At 38.7% G+C, this 19,510-nt stretch overlaps 1 protein-coding gene across 3 annotated transcripts in view; it reads left to right on the top strand.

Moving 5' to 3' along the window:
• Positions 1–13,295, top strand: part of ATP6V1C1 (ATPase H+ transporting V1 subunit C1) — a 45,375-nt gene extending 32,080 nt beyond the window's left edge. For all 3 annotated transcript variants that reach the window (XM_004431235.3, XM_087447565.1, XM_087447564.1), the window contains 7 exons: positions 28–126; positions 1,862–1,930; positions 8,038–8,130; positions 8,212–8,305; positions 10,194–10,291; positions 11,165–11,291; positions 12,387–13,295. In XM_004431235.3, the coding sequence (XP_004431292.1) occupies positions 28–126; positions 1,862–1,930; positions 8,038–8,130; positions 8,212–8,305; positions 10,194–10,291; positions 11,165–11,291; positions 12,387–12,482 (676 nt within the window). In that variant the 3' untranslated portion in view covers positions 12,483–13,295. The remainder of the gene's footprint in view (positions 1–27; positions 127–1,861; positions 1,931–8,037; positions 8,131–8,211; positions 8,306–10,193; positions 10,292–11,164; positions 11,292–12,386) is intronic.
• Positions 13,296–19,510: the final 6,215 nt, after the last annotated feature.

The raw sequence follows: 19,510 nt of genomic DNA, 5'->3' as shown, positions 1-19,510 counted from the left end.
CCTAATGATTTTTTTCTTATTCCTCAGAGGAAGTTTGCTAACTAGAAGTCTAGCAGAAATTGTGAAGAAGGATGACTTTGTTCTTGATTCAGAGTATCTCGTCACATTACTGGTCGTAGTTCCCAAGTATGTCCTTTTATTACAAAAGATTTTTACTTTAGTAAAGTATAAAAAAATAATATTGCAGTTTGATATTGTGTATGATATGTAGTTGATATCATTGCAATATGATATTGTAATTGAAGTTTTCCATGAAACCCAGGTGTAAAGGGAATATCACCTCGTCATTCATTCTGTCAAGCAACATGTACTTATGTGGCACATAGAATAAAATTTAGTTCATAATGTGGTAATGGAGATAGTAATTATAACATTAAAAAAATGAAGTAATGCTAAATTATTGGATTTTTTTTAAATATAGATTTTAGATTTTTCAAAATAGGAAGCTCTTTGTATGTGTTTTTCTGAAAAATCTTTATGATTGGTTAGGATGAATTAAGCCCTATAAGAAGCAAAGGATGGATTAGATCGGAGGTTAGCAAATTTTCTCTGTTAAGGGCCAGATAGTGTTTTACACTTTGCAGGTCATATGGTCTCTGTTACTACTCAACTCTACCGTGTCAACTTTGTAGTTGTAGCTGAAAGCAGCCGTACACAATATGTACACGAATGGATGTGGCTGTGTTTCAATAAAACTTTATTTACGAAAACAGGCACGGCCTATAGGCATAGTTTGCTGGATTAGATAACCCTTTGAAATCTTCTTTAGATTAGGCCTTCTATGTTAATTAACATTTGATCATAGTTAATCTTGGTAAAGTGAAACCTTTGGACGTTCATAGGAAGATTAGAACTCTCTCTGTGTGTTAAAACACTGGTAATGGTTTCACTTCTGATTTACACTGAAGTCTCGCTATCAAGGAATCTGGGGAGAATCTAACCTGGAGTGGGAGATTTGGGGACTCTTTAGAGCATCATTGCATGAAGTCTTCCTTGGCTGTGCTCGCCGTTTTATCTGGTTAGGAAACCAGGAATATTGGGAAATGATGCCTCCTGGAAAGGAGTGGGAAAGCACCTCCATTGTATTTACAGTGGCTACAATGTGACCTGACTGCTGCTTTTTTCCCCTTACTGCAGGATACTAGAACACTGATTATTTATAATAAATTTCTGTGTATCTGTGTTTTTATACTATGTGGGAAGGTAACCTTTGCCCAAATAAAAGATTTATCCCGTTCAATCTTTATTTTAAAATACTTAAAATTATTCACTGTCCTGGCCTACAGATGCTACAATTCTTTATTTAAAATTGCAAATGTAATTGTGTCTCCCTACATCCCCAAAAGCCAGTAGTCTCTAGAGAATGTTGCACAATGTTCTGTGGCATCATAGTTTACCGTCACTTTATTTACTCAATACTTCCTGGTACTCTGTGCTTTCAGTAAATATCGTTTTGTCCAGTCTTTCCTAAGGGCCACTGAATAGAAATGATAGTGATTTCAGCATGGCTGCCTTCTTTTCTTTTTTTTTTTTCATGAGGTAATGTATATTAACCCTACAGTTTGAAAGTAATTTAGAATCGATACTTTGCTTTACTTCCTTTCCAAACTTAGTTCTAGGATGTGCCTCTTTTGCAATAGTTACTAGATATAAGAGGGTGGTGGACTGTATTTCCTGCTTCACCATTCAGTGTATTCGAAACGTATTCTCAGTAGGAAACTTGAATTTTTTTGTTAAATAGATTCGAAGTATACTTACTGTAGTTGAATTTCCTGTTTGTCCCATAATTTTTTCTCTTTCTGGGTATGGCAGGAAGCAGGACTTGTTTTCTTTTCCAGAACTTATTGTACCTTTTCTGCAGGTTAAACCACAACGACTGGATTAAGCAGTATGAAACATTAGCTGAAATGGTAGTTCCAAGGTCTAGCAAGTAAGTAGTAGTCTTTGTAAAACCCATTTCTTTCCTAGAATTCTTTTTATAGTTTGGATGTTGGATTAGAAATATCTTTCTTATCTGTCCTTTGTGGTAATTCTATTGTTTTAGAACCATCTTTTCACCTTATAAATAAGTGAGTTATGTTAACTCTGGTTATTATAATTTTAAACCTGGAAAGGACTTTGCACAGTCTGATCAACCCACTCGTGTTTATAGATGTAGAAGTTTGAGGCCACAGAGGTGAAGTGGTTTGCCCAGAGTTACACGTCTCATGAGTGGCAGGGCTAGAATTAGAACCCAGGTCTCTGGTGTGGTACTTTTTCGGTTGTGCTGTGCTACCTTCTGAAAATTCTTCATTCAATATTTATTGTATACTTACTGTGTGACTATAATTCCTCACTTATCTCACAAAGGAAGTGTACCAAAATGGCTGCTAGAGTACTGTGTTAGTCTCCAGGTAGTCACCATCACTTTCCAGTGAGCATAGAGTCTACTTAATGTGTACTTTAATTTGTATATTAATATACATTGTCTGATTTGATATTACAACAATTCTGTGAAGTAGTTTGGGCAGTTATCATTCTTATTCTCGTAGATGAGGAAGTAAAAATGCAGAAGAGTTAACTGGTTCCTAAGGCATATGGCTGTACAAGTGTCCAGTGGCAGAGTTAGGATTAAAACTCAGGTCTTTTAACTCCGGGTCCTGTACTCTTTTGACGCTCTGCCATGTCATTTTTTCCTGAATTCTGCCATTCCACATGAGATGTTCTTTGAGAAAATATTAAATACTGTGTATATGCACCCCAAAGGATTCTTTTGTGTGTTTGTGCCTCAGGAGGTAGCAATGTGGTGAAAGAAAGGTATAGGAGATAGTAAAGAGGTGGTATTAGTAAGTCTAGGCACGTGAAATATTTTCTTTTCCAGTTTCGTTGTGTCATAGCTTAGTATAATGGAGGTAGCTTAATATGATAGAAAGAGTCCTGGACCCAGGGATCTGAGGTGTATTGCTGGTTCTGCTCCCAACTTGCTGTGTGACCTGGGGTAAGTCTTTTAACTTCTCTGGGCCTCATTTTCTTTGCCTGTAAAATGAGCATAGTACCTTTCCTGTACACGTTATCTGGTTATTTTAAGGCTTGATAAGATATATAAAACGTAAGGTAATATCATTATTGTAGTTTCATAAATGTTGATTTTTTTGAGAACTAAACCTGCCTCACTCAGTGAAAACATCTGTTCTACCTGTTTCTGGGTTCAAAAGACATTTGGAATCACTGATTTGAAAACGTAACTGTTTAAATTTGGTCATTAAGAGCAGAGCAGTAGCCCAAGGAGCACCACGAAGAGGATGGTTAGTTCATGTGGGGCAGACACGCTTCAGTGTGTTAGTCTGGAATTTTGTCCACTGCTTAGGAAAGATCTCTGTGACTTGATGCTGGATGTTTTGTTTATGGTAATAACTATATTTCTGAATAATTACTGTGTGCTAGTCATTGTTCTAAGTGCTTTGTTTTTAAGTCAATTATAAGTAGTAATACTTGTTTTTTGGCGTGATGCTTGAGTGATTACTCTTGGGAGCAGTGAAGATGAAAGTGGAATTTTGAGGTAGAAGAATAGATTGAAAAATACTGTCTTCAAACCTGAAAAAAATAATTTCACTTAATACACAATCTAGCTATTTGCAGAGTATTCTACATACGTCTTAAAAGATTGGCCAGTTGGAAATCCTGCCATTATTATATGGTTAGGTGCAGGGATGTGTATAAATGCCACGCCAAATTACAGTAAAGAAGTGAAGGCTGGGCTACTGTTCTGCTGCTGCTGCTTGGAAAAACCGTTTAGGAAGAAGTGCTTTTCACTAGTACTTTCAGAATGACCACTTTCCTTTTTGTCTGTCTACTTTTGCTTGTTAAGACAGTCGGATCGGGTCAGATCACTGGTTAATTTTTGCCTTTTCTCTGTGTTTGGCAACAGCACCACACACTCATTGGTGCTTCACAGAGGTTTTGGTTCCGGGAGCTACAGCTCCAAATGAAGCAGAGGAGCCTGGCCCAGGAAGGCCTGGAAAAAGCTACACTAGCCATTGTGCAGAGAAGCATTTCTCTTGTGTTTTGGAGCAGGGGTTGCAAAGATAACTTCTATAAAGAAAAGCAGGAAAGGGGCCGGCCCAGTGGCGCAAGCGGTTAAGTGCTTACACTCCACTGCAGCGGCCCGGGGTTTGCCGGTTTGGATCCCGGGCGTGCACCGATGCACCGCTTGGCAAGCCGTGCTGTGGCGGCGTCCCATATAAAGTGGAGGAAGATGGGCATGGATGTTAGCCCAGGGCCAGTCTTCCTCAGCAAAAAAAAAAAAGAAAAGAAAAGCAGGAAAGATGCTTTGGCAATGAAACAGGTAGATTGATTAGGGAGCAGAGAAGGCAGGTGTGAGTGTTAGGAGGGAGGTGAGGAGTCAGAAGCAGCAGGAAGAGCTAGTAAGCTCCAGAAGCACTGCCCCTCACGAGTGACTGAAAATGCCACAAAACATCTGAAAAACGTTGACTTTTAGTTTCCTCTAGCCCTGGTTGCACCTGTGAGTGAGAAGATAGTGTTACTACTTCTACATAACAGTAGGACTAAATGAAGAGAGTGAGTTTGAGTCATTTATTTGAACCTAGTAGAAATTTTGTAAATTGGGTTGAACTAAGCCCCCTTTCTGGCACAGTTCCTGGCCACCATCACATCTGGGGAGAGTTCAAGTCCATGTTGAATCATGAGAAGATGGTACTTTATTACCTCTTTCCTCTCCTTGTGTCTTTCATTTTGTTTCTTTACCTTGGTCTCATATGTCACTTACAGTCATTGCTGCTTTTGTTTTGATTTGAAATCCATCCAGCTCTGGCTTCTCATCTCCCCAATACCTGAAGCTCACAGACCATCACCTCCACTTGGTTTCTGCATGTTCTTCCCTTGGCCTTCCCCTTGACCTCTAGAGAGGCTTTACCTCTGGAATCTTAAATCTGTAATCCAGCTCTTGGACCAGAGCCTTCTTTCCATCTTTTTCACTGTCACGGAACCTGCTCTTTGACCTTGTCCACCTCTCCAGTCCCCACCCCTTTATTTGCATTGATGTTGATTTCCTCCAGTCATGCTTCCTCTCCTGCTGAGCCTGGACCCTCTCCAGCTGCTCTCTCTCTGGCACCATCATCTCTGGCCCCTGTGACCATCTGCAGACCTCACCCCAAATTAATCTTTAATGCAGTCTCCTGGCTTCTACGCCTGAATTGTTTGAGTGAGTTGGAGAGAATCTGGTAGCCCTGAATATTAACCAGTCTAGACTTGGGCTGTTCTGTCTCAGCGGGACAGTCCGTTCTTTTGTCAGCACTGTTTCAGCCACACCCATGGCTCTGATCTGTGCCTGTAGCTTGAGGACTCCTAAATCTCCATCTGTGGCCTGTTTATCCCCATAGCTTCAGATCCACATACCTGGACCACTCCGCTTACCTGTGCCCTAGGTAACTACCAATACAATGTTGTCACCTCAGGCTCAGCCTCAGACTGCCCATCTCCCTTGTAATGTATGGCCGCAACATCTCCCTAGTGATCCAAACCAGAAGCGTGGGATTCAGTCATTTTGGACTCTTACCTCTCCCTCATCCTCCCGTCTAGTCAGTTGTGTCATTTCTACCTTCTGTAGTATTTGGTTGAACCATATGAAATTGCTATTTTATAGGTCAAATAGGCTCAGGTATCAATAATTTCATATGGTTCAACCTACTTTAAACTATCACCCTGTACCTACTGCTGCTTCAGTGTAGACTCCCAGCTCTTGCCCGGACCATTGTGATTGCCATTAGCTGGTCTCCTTATCTCTGGCATTTTCTTCCTCTCATCAGTCTTCCTTCTGCATTGTTGCCATTTTCATCTTTGGGGTATGCAAATCTGTTTGTTACTGGCACATGCACACACACCCCTTCTACCCTGTGTCCCAGCTCTGCTTATTTCTGGCAGTTCCCCAGAGGCACTGTGGTATTCCACACCTGTATGTGTTTGCATATGGGGTTCTGCCTGGAATGTTCTTCTCTCCTTTGCCAGTCTTTCAGACTTCCACTTGGCATCACCACTTTAGTGAAACTCTTTTATGTCCCCCAGATAGAGTTATTCATTCTCTTTTTTGCCCCAATATATCATGTATATTTTCTGTTATAGCAGTTACAACTCTGTATTATAGTTTCTTGTTTATATCTGTTTCCTTTATTAGACCCATGCCTTGAGGTCAGGGAACCATGTCTTATTAGTTTTATTCCTAATATCTAGCAAGAGCTGGGCACATTTATAGGGGCTCAGTACATGTTAAATGACTGAAAATCCATTATACTAATGACTCATGGTTTATTTTTTATGAGGTTTAAGAAATACCTTTCCTAGGGAGAGGAAGGAAAAGCAAATGACTTCTATTTATTTTTTCTTAATAAGGTAGGGCAGTGGGACTTAGTCATAAAACAAGACTGAATTTTTATCTTGGCTTCTTGCACCATAAGGATTTTGAGTAAGCCAGACAAGGTTGCTTTGACCCAGGTCTCTACGTGATAGATGGGAGCCTGCATAATAGAGACCCTGCTCGTTGACACAGAGCCGTGTCAAGCATCAGATGCTTTTGAAACGGCCTTCAAAACAGCAAAGTACTGTATAAGTTTGAAAGATTAATATGATAATGGAGGAGTATTGTTATAGGTCTGGAATAGCCTGTCAAGTTGGATTTGGATTTGTTTTGATCTTAGTCAGTTTATGCATGACTGAGTCAATACTGGCAAACCAAAAGATCATGAAATGTTTTTTATTGAGTTCTGTCACTTGATAGCTGCCTAGCTTTGGATTTGATAGGCACTGGGAGCAAGAACTAAGGGCAGTAGTTTTGAGAGGGCACAGTTTAAAAAGAGGTTTAAACATTCTCAATCTAGAGTAGCTGAGTTTCTCTCCATGTCAGTGATTACAGTGGTCACTTCTCCCAGAGGCATCTGCTGGTCATACTGCTGGGGAGGGGTGCCTGCTGGCTCTCTGGCCAAGAGCCAGGGTGGCTTCGGTTCTTGAAGCCGTTCTGCCATTAAGCGTTGTGGTTGTCTCCTGAATTTACTTGGCTAACCAGGCAGTTCTTAGCTTCCTGGAAAAACTAAGTTTGCTATTTTTTTTGGTTATATTTAGTAAATACTTGAAAACTTTGAATTCCATAAGCACTCCCTGAGTTTTGTAAAACTTAGTATTTTTTCTGATTTCAGAAGTACCACATTGTAAATAAAAACTAAACATAAAAAAAAAAACCCTGATACATGAAAGATAGAAAGGAGAAGAGACCCCCACAGCTAAGTGATGTTCTCCTACCCCAGGATCATCACTGTTGAACAATTCACTGTGTAGCTTCGTAGACTCTGCATGTGGGATTCTCTACATGAGTAGCTGTAGGAAATGTTTGAAAGCCAAATTAGGATCATACTGTACATGAACTGTATAATTTGCCTTTCCAAACAGTGGACTTTTCCCAGGGCATTTCAAATTTATATGACAGTTAAAATTTCCTGACAGTTGTGTAATGTCCATGAGAGCTGTGACTGGATGGAAGCTCTGCCCTCACTGGGATCTTCTAAAGCCTAAAAGGAAGCCCTGAGATGCATAAAAGTGTGTTTTGTCAGAGGTTTTTAGACCTCTGTGGTCCTGGACTGGAGAGGGGAAGAGAGAATTAGGTTTCCGAAGACGAGGATGCTTAGCAAGGGAGCAAGGAGACTCGGGAAACAAACCAGCTATGACAATTTTGCGTTGGCCAGCCTGGCACTGATAAGGATTGAAAAGCATGGTTCTTAGAGTTTGGATGCTTTACTTGAGTTAATGATTAATTTTGTTGGGTTAGGAAGAAGTAAATGTAGTATAGGGCTGTTAAGACACGGTGAAAAAAAACAACATAAACACTGGGTGTCTTCAATGTTTGAGGCAACACAGACGAACAGCGGTAAGGTGGTTCGGGAAGGGCTGCCATTCCCTACTGTTCCTCCTCCTCCTCCCCTGTTTCTGAACTCTGCCCTCAGTATGAGCGAGAGTGATCGAGATAAAGCTTTAAATACTTTTTTTTTCCCACAGTGTTCTTTCAGAGGACCAAGACAGTTACCTTTGTAATGTCACCTTGTTTAGGAAGGCAGTTGATGACTTCAGACACAAAGCCAGGGAAAACAAGTAAGATGATTTTTTGTTTTTTAGTTTGTTGGATTACCTGTCCACGTTGTAGACAATTTTGGTTTTTTCCCCCAAATGTAGATTCATCGTCCGTGACTTCCAGTACAATGAAGAGGAAATGAAAGCAGATAAAGAGGAAATGAACAGGCTGTCCACCGACAAGAAGAAGCAGTTTGTACGTGCTCTTAGTATTTAGCATCATCAGTGTGGAGCAGAAGAGAAAGTGCTATTGCTTTTCTTTGATTTAAAAGAAAGCAAAACTTCTTAGATTTTGCTTTTAAGACGTTTGATTTTTGTTATTTTTTTCTATTAAATAGTCAAAATGAATTTTCTCTAAATAAGCTTAGATCTGTGAACGATTATCTTAAAATACATATCTTAAAATTAATTACTCCATCTAAATCTGTATCAGAAATTATTTTAAATGCAGTGTTTTAATTAATATCCCCATAGTGAGGGATTATTTTAGTTAAGTAGTAGTTCTCTCTTTTCAGTAAGAATTTTCATTTTCTTGAGGCAAAATTTTTAAAGCAACAGTCTTTTACTGAAGCAATTTGTATTTAAACTCAGAGAGTTAGTCTGTTCTAGGCAAAATGGGGAACAGGGATGGAATTGTGAAAATGAAAGATGGTGTCAACTTTCTTGCCATGTTAAAGTGCAGAATTATTGGGAAGACTAAAAGCTTGTATGGAAGAGGAAACATGATGGGTGAAAATGTATTTCTCTTGTAACGCAAGACGAAATAAAGACAAATTCCATTTAAAATTATTTCTAAGTACTTCATAAACCATGTCTCAATTGGGAGGTAACTAACCCTAACCAAGTTATGTCCAATAAAACAACTTATTAGGAAGATCCCAAACCCTTTTAAAGAACAGATATTTTAACCAAAGATTTTCACTTTGTTTTGTCATCATTTTTGTTTAAATTAACTGGTTGGTACATCCAAATGAGCCTAATAAATGTTATTCAAATGACTGTTAGTTGAACTGATCGTATATGTCTTTTAAGTATGGAGAGGTGGTATTAAGTTATTTGAAATCTGTTTCTTTAAAGAAGTATTTTAATTTAGTGCTGGAAATCATAATGAATATTTTAAGTTCAAAAAGAATTTCTGCTACGTAATAGAATCATTCAAAATTAAGAACGTGAAGAAGTTTTAGGAATCTAGATCAACCGCCTGACGTTACAGATGAGGAAACTAAGACTTGGGGATATTAAATGACTTACTACCTAACTATTTGTCTTTGCTCATGAGAAGTTATTTATAAATTGAATTCTATTTTAAAAGGATGAAACGTTTCAGATTATGCATAGTAAATTCACATTTTTCTTTTGACTTTCAAACCTTTGTTAGTGCCATCGAGTCAGTTCCAACTCCTAGCAACCTCGCGTACAGGAGAGTGGAACCCTGCCTGGTCTTTTCACGTAATCCTCTCACCTTCTAGCCTTCTATCAGACCATGCTCCACTGCTATTCATAGGGTTTTCCTGGCCAGTTTTTTCGGAAGTGGTTGGCCAGGTCCTTCTAATCTGTCTAGTCTGGAAGCTCCACTGAAGCCTGTCCACCATGAGTGAGCCTGATGGTATTTAAAATATCAGTGACATAGCTTTCAGCATCACAGCCACCACAGTGTGACAATCCACAGACGGGCAGTGTGGTTCCCTGACTGGGAAACAAACCTGGGCCGCAGTGGTGAGAGTGCCGAATCTTGACCACTAGACTGCCAGGGCTGGCTTTTCAAGCCTAGGGCACCTCTATGTTCTGTATCTGTTTAAACCACTTTCATTAAAACATGTGCCTTTTTTTGTGTAGTTAATAGGTTCAGTGAATTTTAGCGTCTACTGAGGTTATAGAGCTGTGGCTAACCTTTTAATCTAATTTAAGGTAAAGTATCCAAAATAATGAGAATAACGAAACATTTTTAAAGTGAATTATAATGTGATTTAATTCTCCTATAGATTCTTACTTGATAGTCACTCCTTTAAAGGTACTTGGTTTATCTAATTTATAATTGCCATTTCCAAGACTAAATTTATGGTGATTTTTTTTTTTCTAAACAGGGACCACTAGTGCGGTGGCTTAAAGTGAATTTCAGTGAGGCGTTTATTGCGTGGATTCATGTGAAAGCGTTGAGGGTTTTTGTTGAGTCTGTTTTAAGGTAAAGAAAGTTAATTGAGAAACTTGGAACTGAAGAGTTTGTAGATCCCTTTACTTTGGATCTCTTTATTATAATACAAAGTCCAATAATAGGAAATGGATTTGGAGAAACCAAAAGGCGAATCATGAGGGAGAGATTGTCAGTATCATACAGATTATTACATGCGTATTAGTCTTGTCCCTTAACACCAGGTTTGGAAAAAGAGATCCATGCTGCTGTACCCTGATTCTTTTCTTATGTAGTTATAAGTTAAAAGTAGATTATAAAATATTAGCCAGTGTTTGTTTAGAAGAAAGATCTTTCAAATATTTTACATGTAGTTTGGTACGCAGTGTGCTGATGACTTATTTGAAGTCATCGTTTCACGTTAACCTAAAATATTTTATTATTTTGAGATACTTAAAATCTCAATCATCTTGTGATCCTCTGTACATGTTGCTCATAGTAGAAATAGTTAAAAATACTTATCTGTGGTCATGCTCACTATTTTTCAATTTCTTTGAAGTTTCAGAGTAGATGTAGGTTAATCTCATGTTGTTTATCATCTTGAAAGTATCTACTAAGTTTACATATTATCACTATTTCCTGAGCGTACTCAATAGATTACCTTAAAAATTGAAAAGTAATTAAACTAATTCCTAGTAGACAGTTGGCTCTCATTTTAAAGAGAGATTTCTAGTGCACAGTGCGGACCAGAGAAGGTTCAAGTCTCTCTGTATATTAGTTGAACTTGTAAAGGTGGTCGTTAAAATGAGATGCCCTCCTCCCATTAACTATTATGATTAAGGAACAGTAGGAGAATATTTGCTTTAAAAAGAAAATCTCTTTATATGTTTGCTTGTGTTACATACTATATTTCTGCTTCCTTATAAGGTATGGCTTGCCAGTGAACTTCCAAGCAATGCTACTTCAGCCCAATAAGAAAACAATGAAGAAACTAAGAGAAGTATTATATGAGTTGTATAAACATCTAGACAGCAGTGCAGCAGCTATTATTGATGTAAGTACTTATTAGATACCCTCGTAGCATAGAAACTGGAATGAATTTCAGAAAAAATTACTGGAAGAAGATAGACAGAAAAGGGATAGTAAACATCGTGATATATCATCTTTTTTTTTTATTACTCTCAGGTTCTCAGTTAATTTGTTAGATAAACATAGCAAGTAATTTACCTTGTTTACCCTATCTTATACTGGTTAGAGCTGTGCTTTGCTTCTTGGTATTTCTAAAAGCCAGTCAGTATCCTGTTGTAGGTCAGATTTTATAGCTGCAGAAATATAGAACCACCAGTGATACTAGTTGATTACGAAAATTATAAATTGCAGAGAAGAAGAAAATAAGTAGTTGTTTTAACTTTATTTGGTAGAAGTAGTGGCGTCAATAGATAAGCATTTTAAAGGGAACTGTTATTTTTCTGTGATTACACAAAGTGTGTGTGATTTTTCTCGTTGCTGTTGTTTAAAAGTGTAGTGAGCTTTTTATTTTATGTTTTTGATTTTAAATATCTTCTGATTTTTTTCCTCTTTAGGATGGTAGTATCTCACATGTACGTTAGAACCCATGAAAAATTAGTTTTTCTTGATAGAAGAAAATACAGGAAATGATTTTCATGGAATTGTTGATAAAATATGAGGTCTGACTTGGATACATAATTTCCTACCAGTAAATTCTTGTAACATACATATATAGTAAGTGATATCTTTAAAACCATATCTAATTTATTTTTATCCAACATTTTATAAGCCCTGTATCCCATAAACTCGATACCTCACGCCTGGATTTAAAAAGTAATTTTTTACAGTATACATAAAAATGGATGGTCAGGTCAAGGTTAAACACATACAGGCTTTGGAGTGAGAGAGTGCTTGAGTCTGGCTTTACCGCTCACTGTCTGTGTGCCTACAGCAAGTCAGCCTTTCTGAGATTGTTTCCTCATTTGCAAAATGGAGATAATGCCTAACTCAGATTAAATTAGTGTAAATGTATTAACGTAGCCCAGAGTAGGTGTTCAATTAGAAGGTAAATGGTAGTTCTTTATTTCTCCTTTTGATTTCTGTAAGTACTTAATTGAATAATTGTCTGATTTTTCCATAGGCTCCTATGGATATTCCAGGCTTAAACCTGAGTCAACAGGAATACTACCCCTATGTGTATTACAAGATTGATTGCAACTTGCTGGAATTCAAGTAAAGATGAACTCCTCCCCAGACAGTCCTGTCCTTGTGTTGGTGTATGCTCACAGACATAGATATGACAGTACTTTTAACTCTCTATTATCCTTTGCTTGCCTCTGACCCCTTTTCCTAGATGAGTTCTCCCATAGTGGTCCATTTCTCAGCATTTTCTTTTTAAAGGAAAATATATGTCTCGTTTCTTTTTATTGATCAGGTCTATAAATGTGTACTAAAAAATCAGTTTATTTATAAACAGAAGAGTTTATTTAAAGAGAAAGTCTTTCCTCATCGGTATCGTGGTATGCATTAATTCCATTTGTTACTCTTGTGCACAAAAGCCTTGTTTACAAGGGAATGGTGTAAACATTTATACTGTTTTGTCCACTGTGTTTAGTAGACATAACTGTTCAATAGTTATTGAATTGTGGTGTAAAAAAATGTGAGAATATTCAGGTATGTGCTTTCTGAATATTTCGAATTACAATCTATGAGCACTGTTGACACCCACAGGAGAGAATAAAATTACCTGTGCAAAGGTGTATTGTGGTGTGTGTAACTTCAGATTACAGTTCAGTTTGAGAGTTTAATAAATAATATCATAGCTAACTTGCTATGCTACTTTTAGGATTTTGTTATATACTGAGGTGTGACCATTTGTGTCTGACTTGCATATGATTTAAATGTGCCAAATTTGGGTCAGAGCACAAATTTGAAAATTATTTTTCAACATATGATGGGTATTTACATTTGGACACTAGATTTTTAGTTCTCTCAAATAATTAGGAAGTAGGGCCAGTTTTGAATAAAGTTTAGCAAAACTACAGCTTTAGTCATTTGTTTTGTCTCTTTGTTTTATATGTTTCCTTTTTAAGATCTATAATTATAAAAGCCTTCATTTTGACATTTATGTCATTTATAACATAGTCTGAAAATAGAGGCATTGCTAGCCTTAAAAATTTCTGAAATGAGTGACTCAGTTTAGCTTCCTGAAAGAGCTTTGAAAAAGGATTATGGCAGTGCTACCCTTCCTGTGCACTCACAGGCTTGTAAATGGGACAGAGAAGTTGACCTTTTATTTTAAGGGCATTTGTAAACTATTCTATTCCCTCTAAAAAATTAGTCTCCAAAATCCTTTTTATTTCAAAAGTTTGTATTGTTATTTCACAAGTAATTGTTAACTTCAAACACATATAGACTTCTATAAAGTAAAACATGAGAGACAACCCCTCTTTCCCCAATTTCTTCTTCCCCCAATTTCTTCTTCCCGAAGAAGTTTATGTTTTCTTCAGGCCTTTTTCTCTGTCTCTACAACATATATCTCACGCACACACACAGTTTATTTTAAAATAAAAATAGGATCATACTACACACATTCTGTCACTCACTTTTTTGCTTATAGTATATCCAAGATAGCTTTACATGTCAGTGTATCCAGAGCTGCCTCATTCTTTTTTTTTTTTTAATTTTTTTTAAAATTTATTTATTTTTCCCCCAAAGCCCCAGTAGATAGTTGTATGTCATGGTTGCACATCCTTCTAGTTGCTGTATGTGGGACACGGCCTCAGCATGGCCAGAGAAGCGGTTCCTCGGTGCGCGCCCGGGATCTGAACCCGGGCCGCCAGCAGCAGAGCGCGCGCACTTAACCGCTAAGTCACGGGGCCAGCCCGAAGCTGCCTTATTCTTGAAACCAGCTACATGCTCATCCGTCGTGTTTGTGCCGTAATACAGCTGACTGCATGGATAGTGAGGTGATTGTTAGTTTTTGCTCTGTTACAAACATTGCTGCAGTAAACATCCTTGCACAAATATCTTTGTTTACTTGTATTAGTATTTTTGTCAGAGAGATCCTGTTAAGTGAGATTGGTAGGTCATAGGTACATATGTTTAAAATTCTGTCACATACTGCCAAGTTATCTGTCAGAATTCTAGATTCAAAGCATCTTTGGGATGCAGATTTTATTTTCAGTTTTCCTTTGGGTAAGAGGAAGCTGAAAAGTTTTGGTTTTGATGTCAGAAAATTCTGGTTCTCTTTCTTCTTTTGCAGGTGTTCTTTGAGTGTTAGTATCTGTGAAGTAGGTATAATCTGTCTATCATAGAGGGATTGACAATTAGGGTAAAAGATCTGTAGGCCTACGTGATGACTTCAAGATTTTATTTAGACTTTAATATTTTTCTGGTATGAGGAGGTAGGAATTGTGCCGTTTAAAATCCCAGTGTGTGTCGGGAACTGTGGGATTTTCACTGTAATTTCTCTCAGGGGTGCAGTACAGCAGAAGGGCTGAGAGGGCAGCTCTGGAGCCAGCCTGCAGCTCTGCAGCTGAAGAGCTCGGTGATCTCCACGCCCCAGTCCCCCACTTGTGGAATGGGGTAATGGGAGTGCCCACTTCCTGGGGCTGCTGTGCTGAGTGTGCACACAAAGTTCTTAGAATGGTGCCTGGTGAGGGCTTCGTCCATGTACTTAACAATCCTGGAGGAGGGCCCATAGCTCTTTCTTCACTTGTGTTTAATCTGGTACATATCATTGTGGAGTCTGGAGGGTAGAAAGAAGTAATTATATTTGGGGGTAGGGGGGATGGTGAATAATAGAGTCTGTGTCTGTAACATAACATTGAAGCTGTTTGCGTGTCTCTGAGCTTCTTCTCTCTTGGATTATTTATATTGTTCATGGCAGCTGCCATTCCTGGGAAGGGACTGTTCCCATTGCTTGCCTTGCTTTGTTTGCTGCAAAGTCAACTGGCCCTCCTCTAGGATAGAGCTCAGATAACTGAGGTTCATTAAGCATTTATTGAATGTCTGTTAGAGGCCATTCTGCCCGTGCTCACACCTGTCACCTCATCTTTCCCGTGTTGTTCGTGCTGAGAGGACTGGTGGTCCCATTCTGCACATGCAAGGGCTTAGGGTCAAAGAAGTTAAGTAATTTCTTTGTTAAAACTCACAAATTCTGAGTCGGAGTCAGAATCTGAACCTAAGATTTCCTCTTGCCGGGTGTCTCCTTCATACCATGCCTCTTGCCCTCTGCTAGGTACTGTACCAGTGAGCCAAACACAGTCCTTAATTTTAGTCCAGGTTAGACAGTGGTGTAGAAGAGGCACCAGGTGTGGATCATCGGATATTAAATTGTGGTGGTATTTGGCAGGAACCCAGGAGCCCAGAACATTTTGTTGATGGTGTGTCCAGGTGTTGCGTGCTAATTTCAGTAGCCTAAGTTATTCAACCTAGAGGATTTTCCTTTCTCTGATAGTACTGCTGAAGTTGCTGTTAAGCAGACACTGTGTGGTCCGGTGGAACATACTCCATACGGCTTTTTGAATGAGCACATATCAAGTAGTACCTTTAAAGTAATCCTTTGTATGTAATAAATACTCAGCAAATGTGAACTTTTCTGTGCTCTCATTTCAAAATTAAAGTCTCAAATGTTGAAAATAAAATATAAGAAATTGATCTAAGTATGAGGTTATTCTCCCTCATTCTCAGCTGCGTTTTTTTTTAAAAGAAGAAATCAAAGTAGCATACGCGCAAGGTTAAAAACCATGGGGCCAGCCCGGTGGTGTAGCCGTTGAGTTCGCGTGCTCCGCGTTGGCGGCCAGGGGTTTGCAGGTTTGGATCCCAGGCGTGGACCTACGCACTGCTTACCAAGCCATGCTGTGGTGGTGTCACATATAAAGTAGAGGAAGATGAGCACAGATGTTAGCTCGGGGCTAATCTTCCTCAAAAAAAAAACAAATAAACCATATACCCAAATATTATAGAATAGCTTATAATGAAAACCTTGCTGGCCTTTAGAAGAAATGTGGGGTTTTTTTTTGTTGTTAACATCAGTAAAAGATGGTTTATCCTAGGTCTATAACAGTATTATGTTCTAGAGGAAACATTGAAAACTTGCCCAATATAGATCCTGTCTCTAAGTTGAAGTTTACCCATTTCAGTAATGTAAACTTATTTATGGTCTTTATTTTTCTAGCATAGATAGCTTTAGATTAATATATGAATGTAATTCTGGCTTTTTTAAAAAGGAATATAACACATCAGAACTATTTTATTCACCAGCTGATTGATCTTTAGAACATTTTTAGATCTGAGCCCCTTGACATGAGAGAAAAAGGGAACAGAGTAAAACCATGGAAGTGATCAGCAGTAAGAGAATACCTTTTGGGATTGTTAGCTAGAGAAGAAAATGAAACTGAGCAGAAACAAGACAACATCCTTCATACCAGGAATGGCCAAATAATGCAAGAAGAAAAAGGTGTAAAACGAAGCAGAAGGCAATCCTGCAAACACCTATAGGACGTTTCCTGACAGTTTCTCAGTATTGAAATTGATTATGTCCACAGCAGTTCTTACTTGGGGAATTTAATAAAAATGCAGATTCATTGCCAAGCTCCACAGAGATGTGGTTTATAATCCTGAGTAGGTCCGAGGAATAGTCTACATTTTTAACAAACGCAGGAGACTCAGATGCTAGTGGTCAGCCAGTTACACTCTGAAACTCCGTTTTAAAGATTCTTCCTCTGAACCCCCGGATAGGGTCGCTGACTTAGGGTTTGTGAGCATCTTGAGGTCTCGTTCAAATAGTGATTCTTCTCTGTTTCACACAGACCACACTTAATAGGATCACTCCGGATAAGTCAGCTTTTCTTGTCCTGTCTCCTGAAGAAGTGTTCTACGTCGTTAATCAGTAGAACCAAAAAGTTCTGCTTCAGCAGAAATTGATCAATGTAGATGTCTCTTAACCATAGGATATCAAATTGAAATTTGCAAAAACTGTCTAAAATGATCAAGGTTGTGTTTTTATCTTTGAAAACCCACTTTGAGTATGATTTATCACTGTTTATAAAGTATAAAAGAACCATCAAAACACAGACTTTCAAAGAATGGTTTGTATGAGGAAACGAAAAAAGGGATATTAAGATAAAAGTGAAAAAAGTTGGATGCAGCAAAGATTATTGTTGATGTTAGACAAAAAGAGGAATAAACTGTGTACAATGCTACTTTGACCTTGAAAGTAGTTGTTTTTTCTTTTTTTACCAGAAGATGAACAGAGACTATCCAGAGTATCAAATCTAGAGAGCAGCTTTCGTGTATTTAGCCATTTCCTAGATATGTGGATGACCTCTTTGGATACTTCTGTGACTAATTATTCTTAATTATCTTTTTCACCAACACAACTTGCGATATTTTATATTTATATATCTAGGTACATATTTGGGCTGATTCTAGAAGTAATTACAGGTCAGTACCGGTTTTAATGTGTTATTAGAAGCATAAAGTCCTCTCTTTTTTAAAGTAAAAATTGTGACTACACAGGTACTGTATTTTGCCACAAGAGGGCACTCTGGTGTCATTGAAAAGCAAACAGGTAGTTTCTTCCCCCCCACGGTTGGTTATGAAACATGCAGTCAGTGTCCCACAGACTCTGGGTAGTGTTCTGATTGGGGATATTCTGTTATAAGCGTTTGTTAATATAAAGTTTTCAGAAAATGTTGGATGACTCATTTTCGTCTTGTGACTCTGTATGTGTGTGTGTGTGTGTGTGTGTGTGTAGAACCCAAGCACTTTTCAGGTGACTAGTGCCAGCCAGTGACAAAGTTTTTACCAGTCAAAAATAAAATGAAAAAGGTGATAGATATATGCATGCATCTTTGTCTTTGTGTGTGTGCATATGTAATCGCTCGTTAAGCAAATCATTACAGAGCACGTCCTATGACCAGGACTTGTTTTAGGTACTGGGGAAATGATGCTGAGCAGTAAAAGGGCGCAGTGCCTCCCTTGATAGGCCCCACAGCCTGCCTAGTCACCTAGCGGCAGCCTTACTTGACAAAATACAAACTTGGCAACCCCAAATTAGAAAAAGTCTTTTACTGATCTGTGAAATCCAGTTTGAAAAGATGCTTAAAAGTATCTGTCCAGAAAAGTTGACCTGTAATATTCATCACTGGGTAAAGAATAGACCCATATTTTTTCACAGCTGACTGCACAGTTGGTCTGGTTCAGCACTGTCCCAAAGAATTTTCTATGATGATGGACATTCTTTATCTGTGCTACCCAGTGTGGTAGCCTCTGCCACATGTAGTGATAGGTCAGTTGAAACGTGGCTAGTGTGACTGAGGAACTGCATTTTTAATCTGATTTAACTTTAGTTAACGTAAATAGCTACATGAGGCTAGTGGCTACTGCATTGGACTGAGCACATCTAGCTGGTTACACTTGAGCAATGAGCTCTTTTGCCATTGAGTTTCCAATATGCCTCATTTCCTTTGGCTTTTGTTGTGCCTATAATGGGAAGAGCCAGCCTAGATTCTGTTCACTTTGATTGCCAGATTTAATTTCCCCACAAGCCTGAGAAACCAGGCGAGGAGAGAATTGCTTTCTGAATCATTTTTGATGTGCCTTAAATTGCTACACAGACAGCTCTTTGATCACAAGGGACAACTATGCATACTTTGTGCCTTTGTGTCCATGAGGGTAAACCGGTTGCAATATTGAAAGACCAAAAGCTGTTTCTGACGGGAAATATTGAATCAGCGGAATTGAAAACACAGCTGTGTGGTTCTAATGGGAATATAATTTCTCCTGTCAGTCAGTGCTCACTTAGTGTTCATTGTGTGTGGGGCATTCGCTGTGTCTGGCTCTGTAGGGAGACATCAGAAAGACACTCAGCACATGTTCTTGAATGACATTTATCTCTATTGACGTTTAGGAATTCAAGAGGTTCATAAAATAGTGAACAGCTCAGGTCTCTAGGAAGAAGTCTAACAACTTACAGGGAGCCCTTGGGGAGAGGCAAGTTGTATATGAAAGGGATAGCACCCTGTCTACGGGTTGTTCCATCAGTGATATGTTGACATGGGTCTTAACCTCGTTTTGAGCCAGACAGCTGGCCAGGGAGCAAGGAGGGCAGTCAAAACCCAAGCTCCTCCCTCTAGCTCGTGCTCCCACCTCTGCTCTTTGCTCATTGTCTCTCTCACCCTCTGCACACAGGCGCTCAGGCATTCTGGAGGTCCGTCTTCCCCCTCCTCCACTCCCAGCCCTCCTTTCCCCCTTCTA

The sequence above is a fragment of the Ceratotherium simum genome, chromosome 23 (assembly GCF_057802395.1).
Source record: "Ceratotherium simum simum isolate JZ-2026a chromosome 23, ASM5780239v1, whole genome shotgun sequence".
NCBI classification, from domain to species: Eukaryota; Metazoa; Chordata; class Mammalia; order Perissodactyla; family Rhinocerotidae; genus Ceratotherium; species Ceratotherium simum.
Note: the sequence above shows the minus strand (reverse complement) of the source record. Positions and strands in the feature narration are given on the sequence as shown.